Source organism: Phoca vitulina, unplaced genomic scaffold (genome assembly GCF_004348235.1).
Source record: "Phoca vitulina isolate PV1807 unplaced genomic scaffold, GSC_HSeal_1.0 scaffold22, whole genome shotgun sequence".
Taxonomy (NCBI): domain Eukaryota; kingdom Metazoa; phylum Chordata; class Mammalia; order Carnivora; family Phocidae; genus Phoca; species Phoca vitulina.
In genome coordinates, this window is record NW_022589725.1 from 20,836,808 (window position 1) to 20,854,995 (window position 18,188).

Sequence of the window (18,188 nt, forward strand, 5' to 3'; positions counted from 1 at the left end):
ATGCAAGTGTAGTACAGAATTAGAAAGCCTTATTTATACTCTGGGGCCAGGGAAATAGCTTTCTCACATAGATATAAAGAAAGCAATGTATTGTTTAAAGAAGGGAGAGAAGATAGTGGAAAAGTCTCGGACATAAGGAATGAGAGTAGAAATTCCTACTTGAAAGGAGACTATGAAAAGAATAAATGCAACTAAAACACAAACGTATGAGTATACCAGTTCAATAAGAAAAACATATTGAAAAGCTGGGGCCCAAAGCTGGTTGGATATGCATTGAAATCTGGCCCTTCATACATTACTCTAGGCAATCAAAGATGAAAAATAATTTGGAGAAATGCAGGAGACTATAAAAGTATTCATATTCTTTAATTCAGTAATTTCCTTTCTGAGAATTCATTCCCGGAAAGTAATTCAAAATACTAGGAAAAAATGGAGATGTTCTTTGTAGAACTATCTGAATGATAGCTCTTTAAATACGTCTGTCCAACAGTTGGGTAATGGTTAAATCAATTATAATACTACTACTCCCTAGAATTTTATACAGCTATTAAATCTTATGACATACATATTCCTTAAAAATACAGACTGAGGAATGAAGTACTAATACACGTTACAACATGGATGAAACTCAAAATCATGCTAAATGAAAAGTGCCAGAACATAAAAGGCCACCTCTTGCATGATTCCATTTATATGAAATGTTTGGGATAGGCAAATCTATGGAGACAGAAAGTAGATTAGTGGTTGCCTTGGGCAGGGTGCATGGGAATGGGGTGGGGAAAATAGGAAGTGACTGCTAATAGGTACGTGGTTTCTTTGGGGGGTGATAAAAATGTCCTAATTTAGATTGGGATGATGGTTGCACAACTCTGTGAATGTACTAAACACTGTCCAATTGTACACTTTAAATGGTTGCATTGTATTTCAATAAGGTTACATCTCAATAACAATGTTCAAAAAAATACAAGTGGAGTATTTAAAGAAAACCAAGTTATACAAACAAATGAAAAACAAACTAGAAGTAATTATAAACAAATACCAACAGTGGTTTGGTTCAAAGGGTGAATGTATGGGCGAAAATTGTTGCCTTCTCTCGTCCAAAATTTTTATAATGTGATTAGATTTCTTCTTTCATTAAAAAATATAAATATAATAAGTATACTTATAAGTAATATATGTATATAATTAGCAAATAGAAGAACGATTGTCTTTTACAATTCTGTTTCCCCCTCCACCAAACCAGTCTTCTTTCTTTCTACTTTGTTAAGTTAAGAATCAAAAAATTTAGGGGCGGGGCGCCTGGGTGGCTCAGTCGTTAAGCGTCTGCCTTCGGCTCAGGTCATGATTCCAGGTCCTGGGATCGAGCCCTGCATCGGGCTCCCTGCTCCGCGGGAAGCCTGCTTCTCCCTCTCCCACTCCCCCTGCTTGTGTTCCCTCTCTCGCTGTCTCTCTCTCTCTGTCAAATAAATAAATAAAATCTTTAAAAAAAAAAAAATTTAGGGGCACCTGGGTGGCACAGTTAAGCGACTGACTGTTGATTTCGGCTCAGGTCACAATCTCAGGGTCCTGGGATTTAGCCCTGCATTGGGCTCCATGCTCAGCGGGGAGTCTGCTTCTCTCTCTCCCCCTTTCCCTGCTCATGCTCTCTCTCTCTAAAATAAATAAATCTTACAAAAAAAAAAAAGAAAGAAAAGAATCAGAAAATGTATAGTCCAGCAGCTTGCACAGCCCCTTCTAGCCACTTCAGGCCTTTCCATACAATTCTATGAAGGAAAAGGCAACCACGTTAATGGGCATAGTAACCCAAAGGGGTTACTATGCCCATACATACACATTAGAATTCTGGCATATTGAATATATGCGTGTTCTCGTTTTTAGGAAGTGATAGAAGCAATTGCTGAGTGTGCATTTAAGACGTCACCTTTTCCAATTCTGCTTTCATTTGAGAACCACGTAGATTCGTAAGTATTCCACACATTCACTGGGGAGTCTTTTTCCCAAAGAAGGCATGTTTAATAATTGTGCATCAGATTTAAGATTATTTGACATTATTAATGGTGTTCCTCAATGATGTTATGTCTTAAGTGTCATGTTTTCATCTGCATATGTTGGGATTCACTCGCTTAAACCTCATTAACATTACAATAATCCACTGGACTTGGGGAATCTATTTTCAGGTCACAGGATTTTAAATTAAGGACTCCTCTTTTTCCAGTGGTGTTGAATAATACCATGTCTCTCTTTTGGTGGGCCATTTTTATAATCCTCCTTCATTAGCTCCTTCTATTGCATGCGCATTTATAGTCTGTTTTGCCACGCAAAAATGGCCAGTTCAAATGACCAGTTCTGAACACTCTGGAGTTGGTGGAGAGAAAGCTATAAATTCTCCTCCACTGCCTGAGCTTACACAGAACTCAGACCACCAGATGCTCCTCCTTCCTCTTCCCATTGGTTGCCCTTGTTCGTTAGTATTTGTAAATGTGGTCCTATTTCAAAAATAGCCTGCCCTTATCGCTGAGCCACACAAAGAAAAGATACTTTGACTTAACTATTTTATATTCATTTTATCACAAAATGCCAGAGTAAGACATGTTTCTATCTAAAATGTGGGCATTAGTTTACCCTATCGTTACTCAGTTTAAAGTGCTTCAAAATGAAAGAGTTTTCTCTACTTTGAATCAAAATTCAAGAAACTAAAATTCTAGTCCACGGAATGAAAGGCTGAAGACTGTGTAGAAGTGACCACCATTGCTCAAAAGAGTATTTGTGATGCCCTCTCTTTCAACAACCTGAGCCAGATTTCTCAACTAAAAGCCAACAGCACCTGTCCTAATGTGGCTCACGGGTTCTTTTTTTACCCTTCTTCATATTGAAAAGTCTTTCCCAAGCTACTGATTGATTCCTTTTGTCCAACTAATTTGCAACACATGCTTCAATTTACGAATTCTTTAAGAATTCACTAAAATCTTAAACAGTTTGGTCATGAGCACATTTCAGCCTGAGGAATTTCCAAGTAAATGTGATCATTTGTTATTGTGATCATGGAGAAGGGCCTTGTTTTGAAGTAACCAATTTTATAATTATCTGTATTTCTAGTTTGCCCTCAGGAAATCCATATTACATTTACCAGCTCTTGGTTCTGTTGCACTGGGAAACAGCCAATGAATGATTTAATCATTTGGCAGATAGTTTTTCTAACACTTCTGAGGGGCAGCTGAAGAGAAAAGAATTGATTCTGTTTCATTGCTATCTCTCTTCGAACTAAAGGGACCGCCTCTTGAGTTGCTGTATTTAATACCTCATTTGCTGTGATGACCCTGACTCACGCATGAGCGTTTTCTCATCTCTGCCCATCCATCTGTAACTGGGCTCTAACAGGCTTTTAGCACCTTTCTTTCAGGCACCGTAGTTCCCAGACTTGTAGATGTATTATATCTCTTTTCGAGAAATACCTCCAAATCTAGCATATTTATGGTCTTCAAGAAATGTTTCTATATAAATTAGACAAGATGAAAAGCTCTAGTTCCACTCTTGATTCTCACACCTGCCCCATTGAACTTTCCTATAAGGGAACCAGAGAGCTATCAACAACTACCTACCACCACAAACATAATAACAGCTCATATTTATTGAGTTTATATTATGTGCCGAGCAACCTTACAGGCGTAAGGTCATGTAACCCCTCACCACAAACCCAGGGGCTCCTAAGAATAAATATTATTGTGATAATCCCTATTTTGTAGATGTTGAAACTGAGCCCCAAAGAGAGTGAGTAACTTACCCAAAGCCAGGCAGCTAAAAGGTGACACGGCTGGGATTCAAATCTGTCTGGTCTGGCTTCAGAAATCACACGTTTCACCAGCACTATCCCCACACCTAAGCAGATGCATCTGGAGCCTTCAAAATATCGAATTAAGACAACCAGAACATCGACAAGGCAACTGTCTGTAAATGTTCGCTTTTATGTGGCTTGTGACCCTTAACCACAGGACATTTTTTGTGGTTTTTCAACACCAAACCCATAGGGAGCCAAAATAGGGTATGAAAACCAAACCTTGCCTTGCACACAAAAGCAAGAAGACAGTATCATGATACTGTCCTTTCTGGTTTAAAAATGAGATATTTAGCTATTAAAAGTTTATTAGTAATTCATATGTCACAAAAGAAAACAGGAAAACACAAAAGAAAACAGGATGCCATGATAGTTACCCCAAACCAGTGAGATACACCTAAGGCAGTGAAATAGTAAGATACTGAGGTCTATCGTGGGGGAAAGCTGTTTGTTTCATGTTTCCATGATCCTGGAGCTTCACATGTCAAAATCGCTCAGCTTCAATCCTCTCCTGTGGGGATTATCACACACCCAAAGAAAATTGGTAAGCTTTTTCCCTTTGCTAGTAAAACCCCATGCTTGATATGTGGGCCACCTCACTTCAATGCTGAACCCAGTGGCAGACATCATTTTTCACGTGCAGCCCTCTTTCCCACACCTAGAAATAAACCTCAGAATCCTTCGCAACACAGTGACCAAGAGACACCCCCCCCACAAAAAATATCCGCCACCTATTTGCCATCTCTAGTGGACCATTTCATTTTCCGGTGTGCTGCGTCTACAAAATGCCAGATTCAGAACTGTGGGCCAGGATCCTTTGAGCCACACTTCGAAAACAAACTCACCCCAGAAGAAAGGAAGAAATCTACTGGATTTTTTGGTTTTCCCTCCAAGTACTTGAAATTCCCTATCTCCGAACAACAAAGGGAGGTCTGCCATTAGGTGCTGGCAATTCATACTTCTCCCCCTGCTCCATCAGAATCCCATAAAATGCAGATTCCTGAATCATACTCCCACACCCCATTTTGAATTTGTAGAAATGAGACTTTGAGATCTTAAAAGAAAAAAAAAAAAGGCCCTAGCTAACTCTGATGCTCCACCTAATTTATAAGCTAGCATTTTCACTAAAAGGATTCTACACTGAACTCAAACAAAGTAACCCCTAGCTCTGGTTCAACCACAGATAATGGGAGATTTTGGACAAGGTCCTTAATTTCCAAGGGTTACAGCTTCCTCCTCTATAAAGAAGGAGGTTGGTTTAGTTCAATGTGGAGGATTTACACCATGACATTTCATGGGGCGCAGTCCTTGGTCGGAAAACTGACCACTGGGCCAGGTGCCTCCACTTTAGGGGTATGTGACTATGCCCAGATGTGCCTGCTATGGCCTGAAGCTCAAAATGTATTTGTGAGTATTTCCTGTCATTTCGTCTCCACAGTAGCTGATGTGGAAGCTCTGAGCGCCTCAGGATTTTTTTTTTCTTGCTCTCTAACTGCAATGTGAATGTCTTTTATTTCTGCAGTTTTGACCCACAAAGTTGCTTGGTTTTCCTCTGACTTTGTTCATTCACTCTCCTCTCTGCTCTGATTCGGTTCCTGACAGGTGTGTGTGTGTATGTGTGTGTGTGTGTGTGTGTGTGTGTGTGTGTGAACAGCCTGATTACCAAGTAACCCATTTTACTTTTTCTTGGAAAACTCCCTCTTGTTCTCTTCACCTCAGTTGATTTTGAGGCAAATTTGAAAACGTCAGATTTAGATCCTTGTTCTTCAGAGTGCCTGATCCGCAGACCAGCAGCATCTGCATAATTGAGGAGCTTGGTAGAAATGCAGAGTTGGGGCACCTGGCTGGCTCAGTTGATAGAGCATGCGACTCTTGACCACAGGGTCGTGAGTTTGAGCCCCACGTTTTGGGTAGAGTTTACTTAAAAAAAAAGAAAGAAAGAAAGAAATGCAGAATCTCAGGCCCCACGCTGATGCTGCCTAGGAAGTGTCATTTTCTTAAGCCCCCAGGTAATTTGGATGAAGTGCCAGAGCGTTACTTTAAACACTGTGGTCCACTAACTACCCGCATCAGAGCTGCCTGCAAGCTTGTTACAAATACAGGTTTCAGGATTCCTCTCCCAATTCAGTGAATCAGGGCCTGGCCCTCGGCCCTACCACCTGCAGTATTAACAGCTCCAGTGATTCTTTAGTGGAATCAGGCAAGATTTTGCTCCGGCAAAATCCTTCCTAGGGCCTGGTTTGGGGACAGCTTGACAAAGGACAGAGGACTCTGCCTGTCACCTGCTTAGAGACACCTGGAACATCACCTCGAAATCCCTCCACTGGTGTGAATATGGCTCCCCTAAAATTCCTGAAAGCAGGGCATTAGGGTAAAACTCTCTCTTTTTACTCTAGGTCTCTGGTCAAAGGAACTAGGGGCTCCCAAGTTCCAACACTCAAGAAAAATGTCATCTCCTTCAGCACCTGCTGACTTACTTTAATCTATCACAACAGTTCTCAAACTTGAGCATGCATCAGAATCACCTAGAGGGTCTGTGAAGACCCCTGCACCCCGCTTCTCCAGAGAGTCTGACTCAGAATCTGCATTGGAGGCCTTGAATCTGCATTTCTGACCAGCTCTAGGTGCTGTTATGTTGACGCTACTGGTCTGTGGCCCACACTTGGAGTAGCAAAGCTCTGTGACACTGAGTAGCGTCATTCTGTGAAAGCGAAATGAAGGCTTTGCACAGTTTCTCCTGTGCAGCCTGGAACGAGTTGGCCGGGCACAAGTGGACCTGTCACAGCTACAGCCACAGAGCTGTTTGGCTTGGTTGAGCCCCGGGCTAGTTATCCTTTGAGCAACAGCATCTGAACAGAGGATACCCAGACTGCTCGGCCAAATCAGCCACCTCTCTGCTTGCTCCCCAACTTCTAGTGACTTGTCCTTAAACAACCACCCCCATGCTTTGTAGGATCAGTCCTCTGGGTGGCAAGTTTTCCCCTCTCCCTGATCCTGGTGAGGAATATTCTGAGGGCTGCATAAGCCACACGGTAAGATCGCCTATAGGTCAAGAAAGGGCGACGGCGAGAAGCTAGGAGGTCGTTCTGCAGGGCTTTGCAAGTTCTTTGATTCTCTTCGCCTCTCCCTGCAGTTCCAACAAAGCAGTGGCTTCCACTTGAACCCCCGAGAACTCACTTGACCCCAAAAACTATATGCCTTTAAAAAAGGATATAAAAAGTGGTTTTCCCTGTGGACCATTGCAATACGATTTGAATCCCCAGAGCACCCCCTTCCCGGGGCGGGGGGGAAACCAGTCCATGATCCAGGCTTAATAGTTACAGAAGAGAGAAAGAGAGAATCACATTTTATAATTGATTTGAATTGTAGTAGAGAAGACTTTTTTTATCACTTTTTTTTATCACTTACTTATTCTTACTACAATCCCAGTTCTGCTAAAATGTATTAACATTACAGCAGGCAGAGACAACTATTGGAAATCAAGTTTGACAGCCTGTATATCAAACTCACAGTCCATAAAACCCAGTGGAATTGGATACCTTTGTAATGATATTTAACATTCTACAGAATAAGAAAAAAAATGTTATTGCTTTTTAAAAGGTCAAAGGAAGCAGGAGTATTGAAAGATGCAGGTGTTCCCTCGCATCGACTGTTTCTGTGTTAGCAAGTGCACAAGTCATCCAGCTGAGTGGAGGCTGCCTCCTAACCCTGGATCATCTTACATCTGCCCCACTCTTTAAATGGGTCAAAGGCATTTGCAACCATTACTCCACTTCATCTTCTCGGCACCTTCTGTCCTTTTCCAAGAACAGTTATTATCCTCATTTTATAGATCCAGAGTGGTTGAGAGCCTGGAGCTCAGCTCAGCAAAGCCTACAGCTCCAGCCTTTGTCTATCAGACCAGATTCCTCCTGGTCCATAGTCAGGCTGACACCACCTCTGCTGCCCTATTATGCACATAAGGGGTGCAGACACCTTTCCCCAATGTGCCTGCTTCTTTTACCTTTCCTCCAGGATCCCCTCCCAAGTGGACACACTTCTGCCTGACTGCCCTTCTGTGTTTTAAGATTCTCTCTCTCTCTCTCCCCCTCTTTTCCTCCCTCTCCTCCTCTCTCACCTCCTTAAAAACACTCCTCCACAGCCTAGCTCTCTGCAGGTTAGACAAATCTCAACCAAGAATTCACCCGGACTCACGGATAAGTTCTGCCCCCAAGGTCTTGCATTTGACTTAGAATCAGGAAATTGAACAAAAGGAACTGAGCCCATAATTCTGAGACATTCAAGAATCCAGTGACTGGCAAATGACCTGCTATACTCTCCCTCTGTGTCTATGGAGACCAGCCTTAGGAATAGCTTTCACTGTCTACCTGCCATGTGGTATTCAAATTCACAGAAGTCAGGATAATAAACAAGGGGGTTAGAATGATAAATACTAATCCTGAACGGTAAGAGAGGGAATCTCCTCTTTCTATAATTAATAACGAAAAGTAATCCTGTCCAAACTCTTTAAATGAGCCTCTTTGTTTGCTTTGTTTCTCTCATTCCCCTTAGCCCAAAGCAGCAAGCCAAGATGGCGGAGTATTGCCGACTGATCTTTGGAGACGCTCTTCTCATGGAACCACTGGAAAAATACCCAGTAAGCAGTTTCAAGGTTTACCCTTGAAGGAATGCCCCTGGAGTTGGGGGCGGGGGGGACTTCCTTACATCCTTTCCGTGTTGCTCAGTAAGATTCATTCAGTTGATAATGAAGTCTGACCAGGAGGAAACCTTCAGTGTGCCCTGCTGAGGGTGAAAGAAATGCCTCTGTCTTCTTCCTGTACCCTCCATCTTCTCCTTCCCCCTCTGACAGATGTGACTGTCAGGACTACAGAATCCTCCCCTCCCCCATCACAATCAGCCGCGGAGACATTCCGGGCAGACGGGGCTCTGATCACCAACCAGGAACCTTATCACACCCTTTGAGAGATACGGTTCAGCAAAATGGGACGTGGCAGGTGGCACAATGACACCCCCATCTGGCCTTGCGTCCACTCCTCACGTCCTTGCATGTGCCTGTTCATGGAACTCAGGGCTCCTATTGCCCTGAAAGCATCCCTGCTTTGGGAAGGAAAGCAATAGGAATATCTCAAAGTAGCCTCTCCCCTCTTGAACCCTTTTCCCTAGTCTCCGCACATTCGTACATGGCTTCATACCAATCTCCCGACTCCTTGCAAGAATAAAGGACCAGTGTAGGAGAGTTCACTGAACTTTCTAAAAATAACCCATCTTGGGACTTGCACACATGCTCTCTGATACAATATCTAACAACCCTCTCATGGGAAATTGATTTTTCTCATTAGCCATGCAAGCTCGAAACACAAGAAATAAGCTTTGCAAATAAGGGTGGCTTGAATCTCGGGGCTGCAAGGAAATGTGAAGCCACCAGTCCAGTCCTGCTGATGCCAAGGACATGTGCAGCTTAGCTCTGGAGTTCTGGATGGCGGGAGGGGGGAGGGGGAGTCTGCTCCTTTTAAACTGCATCTGAAAGGTTGATTCTGTATGCTTGCCTGGAAGCTCCTGCCCATCTTTACCAACCCTTCCTGACAGACGCCACACTAACTGGCCTCCCTCCTTTGAAAATCCAAGGCAGGGCCTTCCTATCTGTCCTAACCCAAAATGGTTGGATTTACGGTCCACAGCAAAGTCCCGAACCTTTGGATTAGCAAATCTCCCAGTACATTTCGATGGTCTTATTCATGGGGATTTTGTTATGGAAAAAAAAAAAAAAAAAGAGTTCGGTAATTAAAATATGCCTTTCATGTGAAAAAATAAAGAACTGCGAAACAGCAAGACACACTTAGAAGAGTTTACTGGGCTGTACTGAAGGTAGTAATGAATAATCTAGAAGCTCTTGGTGTCCAACACCGTCCTGGCGCCTTGGGGAGGGAAGCTGAAAGAAAGGGGCAATATTTTTTTTTAAGATTTTATTTGTAAGTTATCTCTACCCCCAACGCGGGGCTTGAACTCACCACCCCGAGATCCTGAGTCACACCCTCTGCCGACCGAGCCAGCCAGGGTACCCCTAACGGTGCGATATTTTTACAGAAGGCGCTTTTCTTTTCCATTAGCTGGAATCTGGAGTTCCTCTTCCAAGCCCGATGGACTTAATGTACAAAATTTTGGTGAAAAATAAGAAGAAATCGCACAAGTCGTCAGAAGGAAGTGGCAAAAAGAAGCTCTCAGAACAAGCTTCCAACACGTACAGCGACTCCTCCAGCGTGTTCGAGTCCTCATCTCCAGGAGCTGGTAAGGGGTTAGGGACTCTTGTTCCCTGTGCCGCATGGGTTTCAGAAGCGCTGACTTAACGTAGGAGGACATTGAACATTCATATTTGGACACGCTTTAAAACTGCGCTGGTTTTTCTATTTCTGCTACCAACTGGGTGGCTTTGTTAAAACTATGCACACGTATTATCTCCAGTTCTGTAGGTAGGGAGGCCCACGTGGGTCTCACGAGGCTAAACTCTGTGTCAGTGGGGCGGCTTTCCTTTCTGGAGGCCCTAGGGAATCCTATTCCTTGCTGGTTCCAGCTTCCAGAGGCCACCCACATTTGTTGATTTATGGCTCCTTCCTCAGTGTCAAGCCAGCAATGCCCCGTCTCAATTCTGGCATTGTACCGCCCTCTGACCACAGCCAAGAAAGGTCCTTTCCTTTTAGGAACTCACACCATTACACTGGACCCTTTTGGATAATCCAAGATAATCTCCCCCATCTCAGTTCCTTAATCTATCTGCAAAGTCCCTCTCACCGTATATTCACAGGACACAAGACATATTCCCAGGACGTGGTCATTTGGGAGAGCCATGATTCTGTCTAGCACATTGACCAAATCATCTTCAAACTGACCCCATGATTTTAAACTTCTCAAGGACAGTGATCCCTTAACATTCACTTAGGTCTGGGCACCAGACATTCACTGGATATATTCTCATTGATGATATGCTGAAGAGTTCTGGGCAATTCCACTTACCCATATTTTATAGATCTCTTTTAAAATGTAAAAAGGTAAAGTTACTTGAATTATCTGTCAAAGCTCCTAGGTGATGCTTAATATCATTAATTTTCCTTTTAGGTTTAAGTTGAAATAGATTTTTGTGGTTGATGAGAAAAGAATTCCAAGTGGTCACCCCATTTCCTTTGAATTGCTTGTCATTTAGTCTAATTTCTCTTCTAGCTTTAATCAGAATCTTGGCATTCTGGAAAGGGCATTAGGAAGCTCTCCTGATTGGAGGGTGAATAAGGGGAGGAAGCTTGAAGCTTGAATCTAGGAAGTTCTTCAACGAAAAGTTTAACTGACATTGGAACACTTTGGAAAACTGGCAGTATTTACAAAAACTGAACATACGCACACCCTCTGCCCCAGGGAGTCCCCTCCTAGGCATATACCGGACAAAAATGTTTATAGACAGTCATCAAGAGAGATGCAAGGAATTGCTTAACACAACGCTACTCACAACAGCTGAAAACTGGAAACCAACCAAATGTCATCAACAGATAAAGAGGTTGTAGTATATTCACACTGTGGAATAATATGCAACAATAACGATCTACCTTTGCACACAAGAATAGGGCTACATCTCAGAAACATAATGTTGAGTAAAAGAAATCAAATACAAAAAAGTATCCGCTGTATTGATTCCATTCATATAAAGTACAAAAACAGGCAGAATGAGCCTATGCAGTTAGAAGTCAGGAAATGGTGACCCTTGAAGAAGTGGCTGGAAGGGGATCCGAGGAGGCCTCTGGACACTGGTTTTATTTTGTTTCTTGATCTCAGTAACAGTTACTAAGGTCTGCGTAGTCAGTGAAAATTCATCACTCTATACACGTACAAGTATGTATACTTCTCTATATACCTATCATATGTCAATTAAAAGACTTCAGAATAATTTTTTAAATTAAAATATAAACTCTAGGACAGTGGGGGGTGGACCAAGACACTGATTTATCTTTTTTTTTTTAATTTTTCCATCTCAATGGCCAATATCTTTTATGGGTTAGATAAAAATCCTTATCAACAGATATTATACAATTCTTTGAAAGGTTTTATGGGGGGATAGTTTTTGAATGTGTATTTCAAACATTATTACGCAATTCCGAATCTCTTCTCAAAAACAGTTGTGTTCTCAGTATGAATGTTCTTTTGAAGGTTTGGAGGAAATATTATTAAGAGGCTACCTAGCATAATTCTTGAAACTCTTGAATCCAGGGAGGAAAGCAGGTCTTCCTTTGCATGGAGAAACTTTTTTCCTGTGTGCCATTCTCCCTATCAATTCTGTCCCTCTTATTAACTGGATGCATAACACGAATAACGATTTTTATAGGCGGTGAACATTATTGCTTAATACAAAGAAAAAGCAGCAGTCTGTTAGTAATTTGGTAGATTTCCTAAGCTAGCCCCATGGTCTGTTGTGCAATTTTTCTTTCAATGGAAAATTTTGGACATTTAAATAGGTAGGTAGGCTCTTGAATAATGAGCACTGCTAATTTACCATTTGGTTTGTAGATGGTCTCCGGTAATGGGAACTCAAGTAACTCGAAAAACATGCAATGGTTCTTATTTCAAAACTAATTTATTTATCATGGCCCCTGTTGGCCAGGAGCCTTTTCCAGGATTCAGCCCTTTGTCAGTACACTTGTCTTAAAGAACTAGGATAAAGTAGATTTTTTTTTTTTTTATGGTGCAAGGTTTTAGGGTCTTAAGATGCCTCCAAGGTCCCGCCAAAGACTTAAAAGGGAGAAACCAGGGTCTGCTCATAGAGTCATGGAAGACAAGTTCTTTCTTTCCCCCGATACACCAAAGAATGACCTGATAGAGTATTTGAAATGATTGGTGTGTTGTTAGGTCCTGTAAAGCATTGTGTAAATGGTTTTGCCAAAGAAACTTTTAAATTGCTCTATAAAAAGAATCCCCTCTCTAATTAAAAAGCAAAAACTGGTTAAAAGAACTTGGAGCAACACATTTGATTATTAAAAAAACTTGAGTGCCAACTTCCTAAAAGAACATGTCTCTATATAAATATGTTTTCTAACCAAAATATAATGGATTCATCTTATTAACTAACACAATATCAGCATCATAAAGTGGCTGTATGTGCTTTCTTTTAATAAACAAGCCATAAATAATGATTTGTTGGTCCCAGAAATCTTTTCCCTCTAAAGATATTTCATAAATACTTTGCCCACTGCTGTCATTGAGTAATTGATTGAACTTCGTCAGCCAAATGAAAATATGTATAAGCTTCTTCGAAGACATGCTGTGGACATTGTGTCATTTATATAGATTAAACGGGGCGGCTAACTTTCAGAAGGTTTGAGGGGGAGGGCCTTGCACGTGCAAGTTGCCTCATTGTTGAGCTAATATTGCCATCTACTGGGCTCATCCTATTATTGCCCCATGTGAATGCCAAAAGATAGTAGTCAAATCAAATAATGCTTTCTGTAGTATTTAACTTGAAAATCTTTTTACGTAACTGATATCATTGGGTCTGACTGAGGCCCAGAGCTGTGGCAGAATTTAATACCTCATGCTGTATGAATATTTAAAGTAGCAGAATCAACCACCAAATCTTCAGAGAGGAAAAAGAATCCATTGAAATGACTGTGTATTGGCTAAAGATGAGGCTGAATTATGTTTGATTGAAGTAGATTTCCATGCATCATTATGTTAAGGGTTCATGCATTTTATCCTGCTTTTTAAAATGGGACGTAGCCATTTTCTAAGATACGTGCATTGCTTAGAGGACAATGCATCCATTAAATAAGCCTGCAGGCAAATCATAGGGTACAATAGTTAGTTTACAGTCTTTGTGTAGTTAGGTATGCTGCCACAGCCCCACCCTTTCTGTCCTAGCTCTTGTCCTTGGCCTTCACTGTGAGGTCCCCTATGGCCTTGGAAAAGTGGCCACAAAGTCACTGAGCACTGGCCAAACATCGCATGGAAGAGTCAGGGCTCAGAAAAAGAGGGAAAAGTGGGACAGGATAGTTTATCCCTTTTAGGGTCATAGAGACCCTGAGAGACAATGTACACATCAATATAGGATGTGTGTACCATAGCTAACTGTAGATGATGCCATATATTTTTTTAAACATACAGATAAAATTGTTAAGCATTTTCAATAGAAGGTGGGCATTTCAAATGTATTCGCAAATGAAACTTGGAGAAAAAAATCCATATTCAAAATCTCAGTATAATTATCTATATAATTAATAAAATTTAAATATCCAAAGGAATAATTTTAAAATCATGAAAGGCCAATACCCAAGGAAATTTTTGGCAATGCACCTGTTAGCACGTGCTTCAAACCTTCAAACCTGTTACCTCATGATCTTTTATTAAAATTCCACAGGGGAAGCTGATACCGAGAGTGACGACGACGATGATGATGATGACTGTAAAAAATCTTCAATGGATGAGGTAGGTATCTAGGGACTGACTTCGGGTCACAGAGGCGCTTCCCCTAATTTGCCCACCCAGAAGGCTCCATTTGGATACAGTCCATGGTCACCTTCTGCCATCTAGTGGTCAAAAGAGTCATAGTTCACTTTAAAACTTTCGGTTACCCTGTTGGAAAATGAAAATGCATGCTGGGGTCTCTAAAGGAGTTAGCATGGCATTGAGCAAAGCTCTCTATAATGAACAATGCTGCTGAGACTGCCTTCCATCAAATGGGGTATCTGGAGGGTGAATGCAAAAATTCAATTCGTGACATCCAACCACCTGCTTCAATTTTTGAGGCAATTGAATGGATTGTCAAATGGCCCCAAATCCAGAGAAGACATGGGATTTGGGAGAAATGTTCAGAAATGTGACATTCATTCCATTATTGTAGCTTTGGAACCACTAGAGATCCTTATTGATGTAAGCTCGAACATCCCAAAGAATCTCATCAGCTCAGAGATATTATTTGCACAGAATCTAGAAGTGAATCTGGAATAGGTCAATTAGAATTTTAAAATTTTGTTGTGGCAAGGTCTTGGTCCAAAAGTTTATACTGAATCTTCTTTCCAATATATTGGAAAGCATCTGTCTCAGGGATAAATAATGAATGATAAGCTATTCTTACATGATGTTCTTCCTCTGGTACTTACTTCCTTTCATGTAGTCTAAAGTTTTGATTAACTATGTTCCTCCACTAAATTTCAAGTCAATGTCCAGGAGGAAAACTATTAATATGCTTGGTAAAGTAGTTCTGCCTGATAATTACTTCAATTGCACATAACATTTATGACTGATTCTTGATCATTTAAAATTGTCTTACTAATTGAATGGTCCATTTGCAAATGTATATTTCCCAATTCACATTTAACCTAAATATTGCTACAGAAATTTTAAAAAGAAATCATGTCTCCATGCATTCTGTCTTCTGAGAATGGGAGAAAATATTAGATCAGTCTACAGAGGTCTGTCCATGTCAATACTGCATAAAAACTTTATCAAAGTGATATGTAATAGCTAATCATAGCTAAAGCAACATGAGGTTTTATTATGTGCCAGGTACTTTTCTGAGCTCTTTCACATCAACTAACTCATTTAATAATCCCCAAAACTCTAGATGCTATCACGACAGATTTTATTCTAATTTAATGGGTGAGAAAACTGAGGCACAGAGCAGTTAAGTAACTTGCCCAAGACTGCACAGCTTCTAAGTGGTGAGTTTGGGATTTGAAATTAGGCCATCTGGCTCCAGAACCTGAGCTACTGACCCCTACTCTGAATTGTTTGCTTGCCTACTAGGCACCCAGGAACCAAGAAGGCAGGGAGAGATGAATGTTTGTAAAGAAAAGCAATAGCTGTTCACCCACCCCAACCTATTTTCACAAGGCAACTTTTTTTAAAAAACTTTTTTTTTTTTTGGTTCACTGGCAGTTACCTACATACTAATTTTCATATTGTACAGAGAATTATTGATTTCTTAATGTATTAACCTTAGACATCAGCTAAGGAATTTATGCTATGGCAGGTGAAATAGGGCTCAGTGCTTCTCAGATTGTAATGTGCATTGAATCACCTCAGTAAAATGGAGATTCTTATTCTGGAGGCCAGTGCCGGGGGGGGGGGGGGGGCACACTGGGACCTGTCCCTAAACCTCCCTCTTACCACCCCACACTTGCCTAACTTATGAGCAGATTTTCTCCTGTGATGAACTTTCTATTGGCAATAATTTTCAGAAGACGAGGGATGATGTTCTCTCTCATGGGTCCCTGCATCTTTGCCCTGGGAAAAATAACCCTTGGGAAGGTAATGCTGACTCTGGGAATGTTCCTTTTAATTCTGCTTCCAGGGGACTGCGGGGAGCGAGGCCATGGCCACCGAAGAGATGTCTAACCTGGTGAACTATATTCAGCCAGTCAAGTTTGAGTCATTTGAAACTTCAAAAAGTAAGTTTTCCCTGGAGAAGAACCCCTAATGTAGCCTAGAATGAGTATCCTTTCAATACAAGGTCGTTAGAACAAAGAATATTACCCTTAACAGAACTCTTCTGGAAATTCTTGAATATATGCCTGGGTGGACGATCATAACCATGTGAGAAGTTTATTCTACGATGTTTCCCCAGAATTCTTAATAGGGCTGTAGGCCATCCACGGTTATCTGAAAGACACTAGAGTACAGCTAATTGAGAGTTTCACAGTTGTTTTTGTTCAACAACATAATGCGTTCCTTCCATTAGATAAGGGACAGTATTGAAATAAACTATTTACCCATCCCCCGGAAGGGGAGCGGCCAGAGAAGTGGTTAGCCCTGATGACTAGAAATAGAACACAATCAGTCAGTTCACCCACATTCTGTTTGTCCAGCCTGTTTGATAACATTAACTTCACATCATTTTTTGTTCTCCCAAAAAAATAGCATCTTTCCCCCACCTAAAGAAAAGAGCCCTTTTATGAAATTGCCCTTTTTTTGATGAAATGTAAGATGCTATGAAGAGAATCCTTGGGACATTTTAGCTGCTTTTATGAGTGTGCTCTTAAAGGCTGAATTTTTGCTTAAATATAGCAGGCTCTGATAAAGCATAGTTTTATAAATACATCAAAATCTAAGCTTCTACGTAACACACTTACGTATAAGTGTATAATTTTACCCAAAGAGCCTTAACTTTGTAGTATATAGTATCTAGATCTCTACAATGAGGAATTTAACTTTCAATACAGTTTATCTATAAATATTTCAACATTTTTTTTATTTTTACAAGTACTGATGCATCTTACTGTAAGTTGTTCAGTTTGAAATGTCCTAAAGTAGTTATTTTTATATTTCTATAACTTTCATTGGGTGTAAAATGAGTTTTCCTAATTCATGAGTCAAAAGTTCCTAGACAAGTAGCCAAGTTGAGAAGGAACTGATGCATTGATAATCTTTCAGAACCTGGTAACAACAGCATGGGCCAAAGATTGACAAACAAGTACTTTTGTCCTTGTGTTTCACTGAACATACATTACAAAAGCACCTACTAAATGGACTGAATTTTAATTGGCAGTCTTGCTTAAATAACTAGTCATATGAAAATAGGTTTCTGATGGACCAAAATAAGAGAAGTAAGGGTTTCCTGTAGAGTTGATTAAATTGGGGAAAGGTAAGAAGATGGATAAAAGAGTCTAGGAATGACTTAGGAAGAAAAATGAGGCTTTAATTATGGGAAGTGGGCATCAAAGAGGGGAAAATGACTCAAAGGTAATAACTCTGTTTAAAAACTGAGAGCTGGGGGCACCTGGTGGCTCAGTAGGTTAAGGGGCTAAGCGTCTCCCTTTGGCTCAGGTCATGATCCCAGAGTCCTGGAATGGAGCCCCACGTCAAGCTCCCTGCTCAGTGGGGAGTCTGCTTCTCCCTCTCCCTCTACTCCTTCCCCTGCTTATGCTCTCTCTCTCTTCTGCTCACTCTCTCTCTGAAAGAAATAAATAAAATCTTAAAAAAAAATCTTTTAAATAAATAAATAAAAACTGAGAACTGTCGAGGTGCCTTGCTGGCTCATTCAGTTGAGCATCAGACTCTTGGTTTCAGCTCAGGTCATGATCTCAGGGTCCTGGGATCGAGCCCCAAATCCAGCTCTACACTCAGCCCAGAGTCTGCTTCAGAGTCTCTCCCTCTGCCCCTCCCCCCACTTGCCCCCACACTTTCTCTCTCTCTCAAATAAATAAAATCTTAAAACAAAATAAACATAAATTTAAAAAAAAATACCCTGAGAGCTTTCTAACCACACTTGCCTCAGTATTGTGTGTGACACTTTGGTTTTTAGCTGGGAGGAGGACAGAGAAGCTGTTGGACTCTTAGTCTTTACAGACTAAGATAACTTTGTTTTATTTCTTCCATTCTAATGGGA

The 18,188-nt window shown here is 41.0% G+C and overlaps 1 protein-coding gene across 3 annotated transcripts in view; it reads left to right on the forward strand.

The window, feature by feature from the left end:
• PLCB1 (phospholipase C beta 1) overlaps positions 1-18,188 on the forward strand; it is a 667,247-nt gene that overhangs the window by 509,356 nt on the left and 139,703 nt on the right. For all 3 annotated transcript variants that reach the window (XM_032419622.1, XM_032419621.1, XM_032419623.1), the window contains 5 exons: positions 1,879-1,961; positions 8,384-8,468; positions 9,940-10,117; positions 14,220-14,287; positions 16,155-16,251. In XM_032419622.1, the coding sequence (XP_032275513.1) occupies positions 1,879-1,961; positions 8,384-8,468; positions 9,940-10,117; positions 14,220-14,287; positions 16,155-16,251 (511 nt within the window). The remainder of the gene's footprint in view (positions 1-1,878; positions 1,962-8,383; positions 8,469-9,939; positions 10,118-14,219; positions 14,288-16,154; positions 16,252-18,188) is intronic.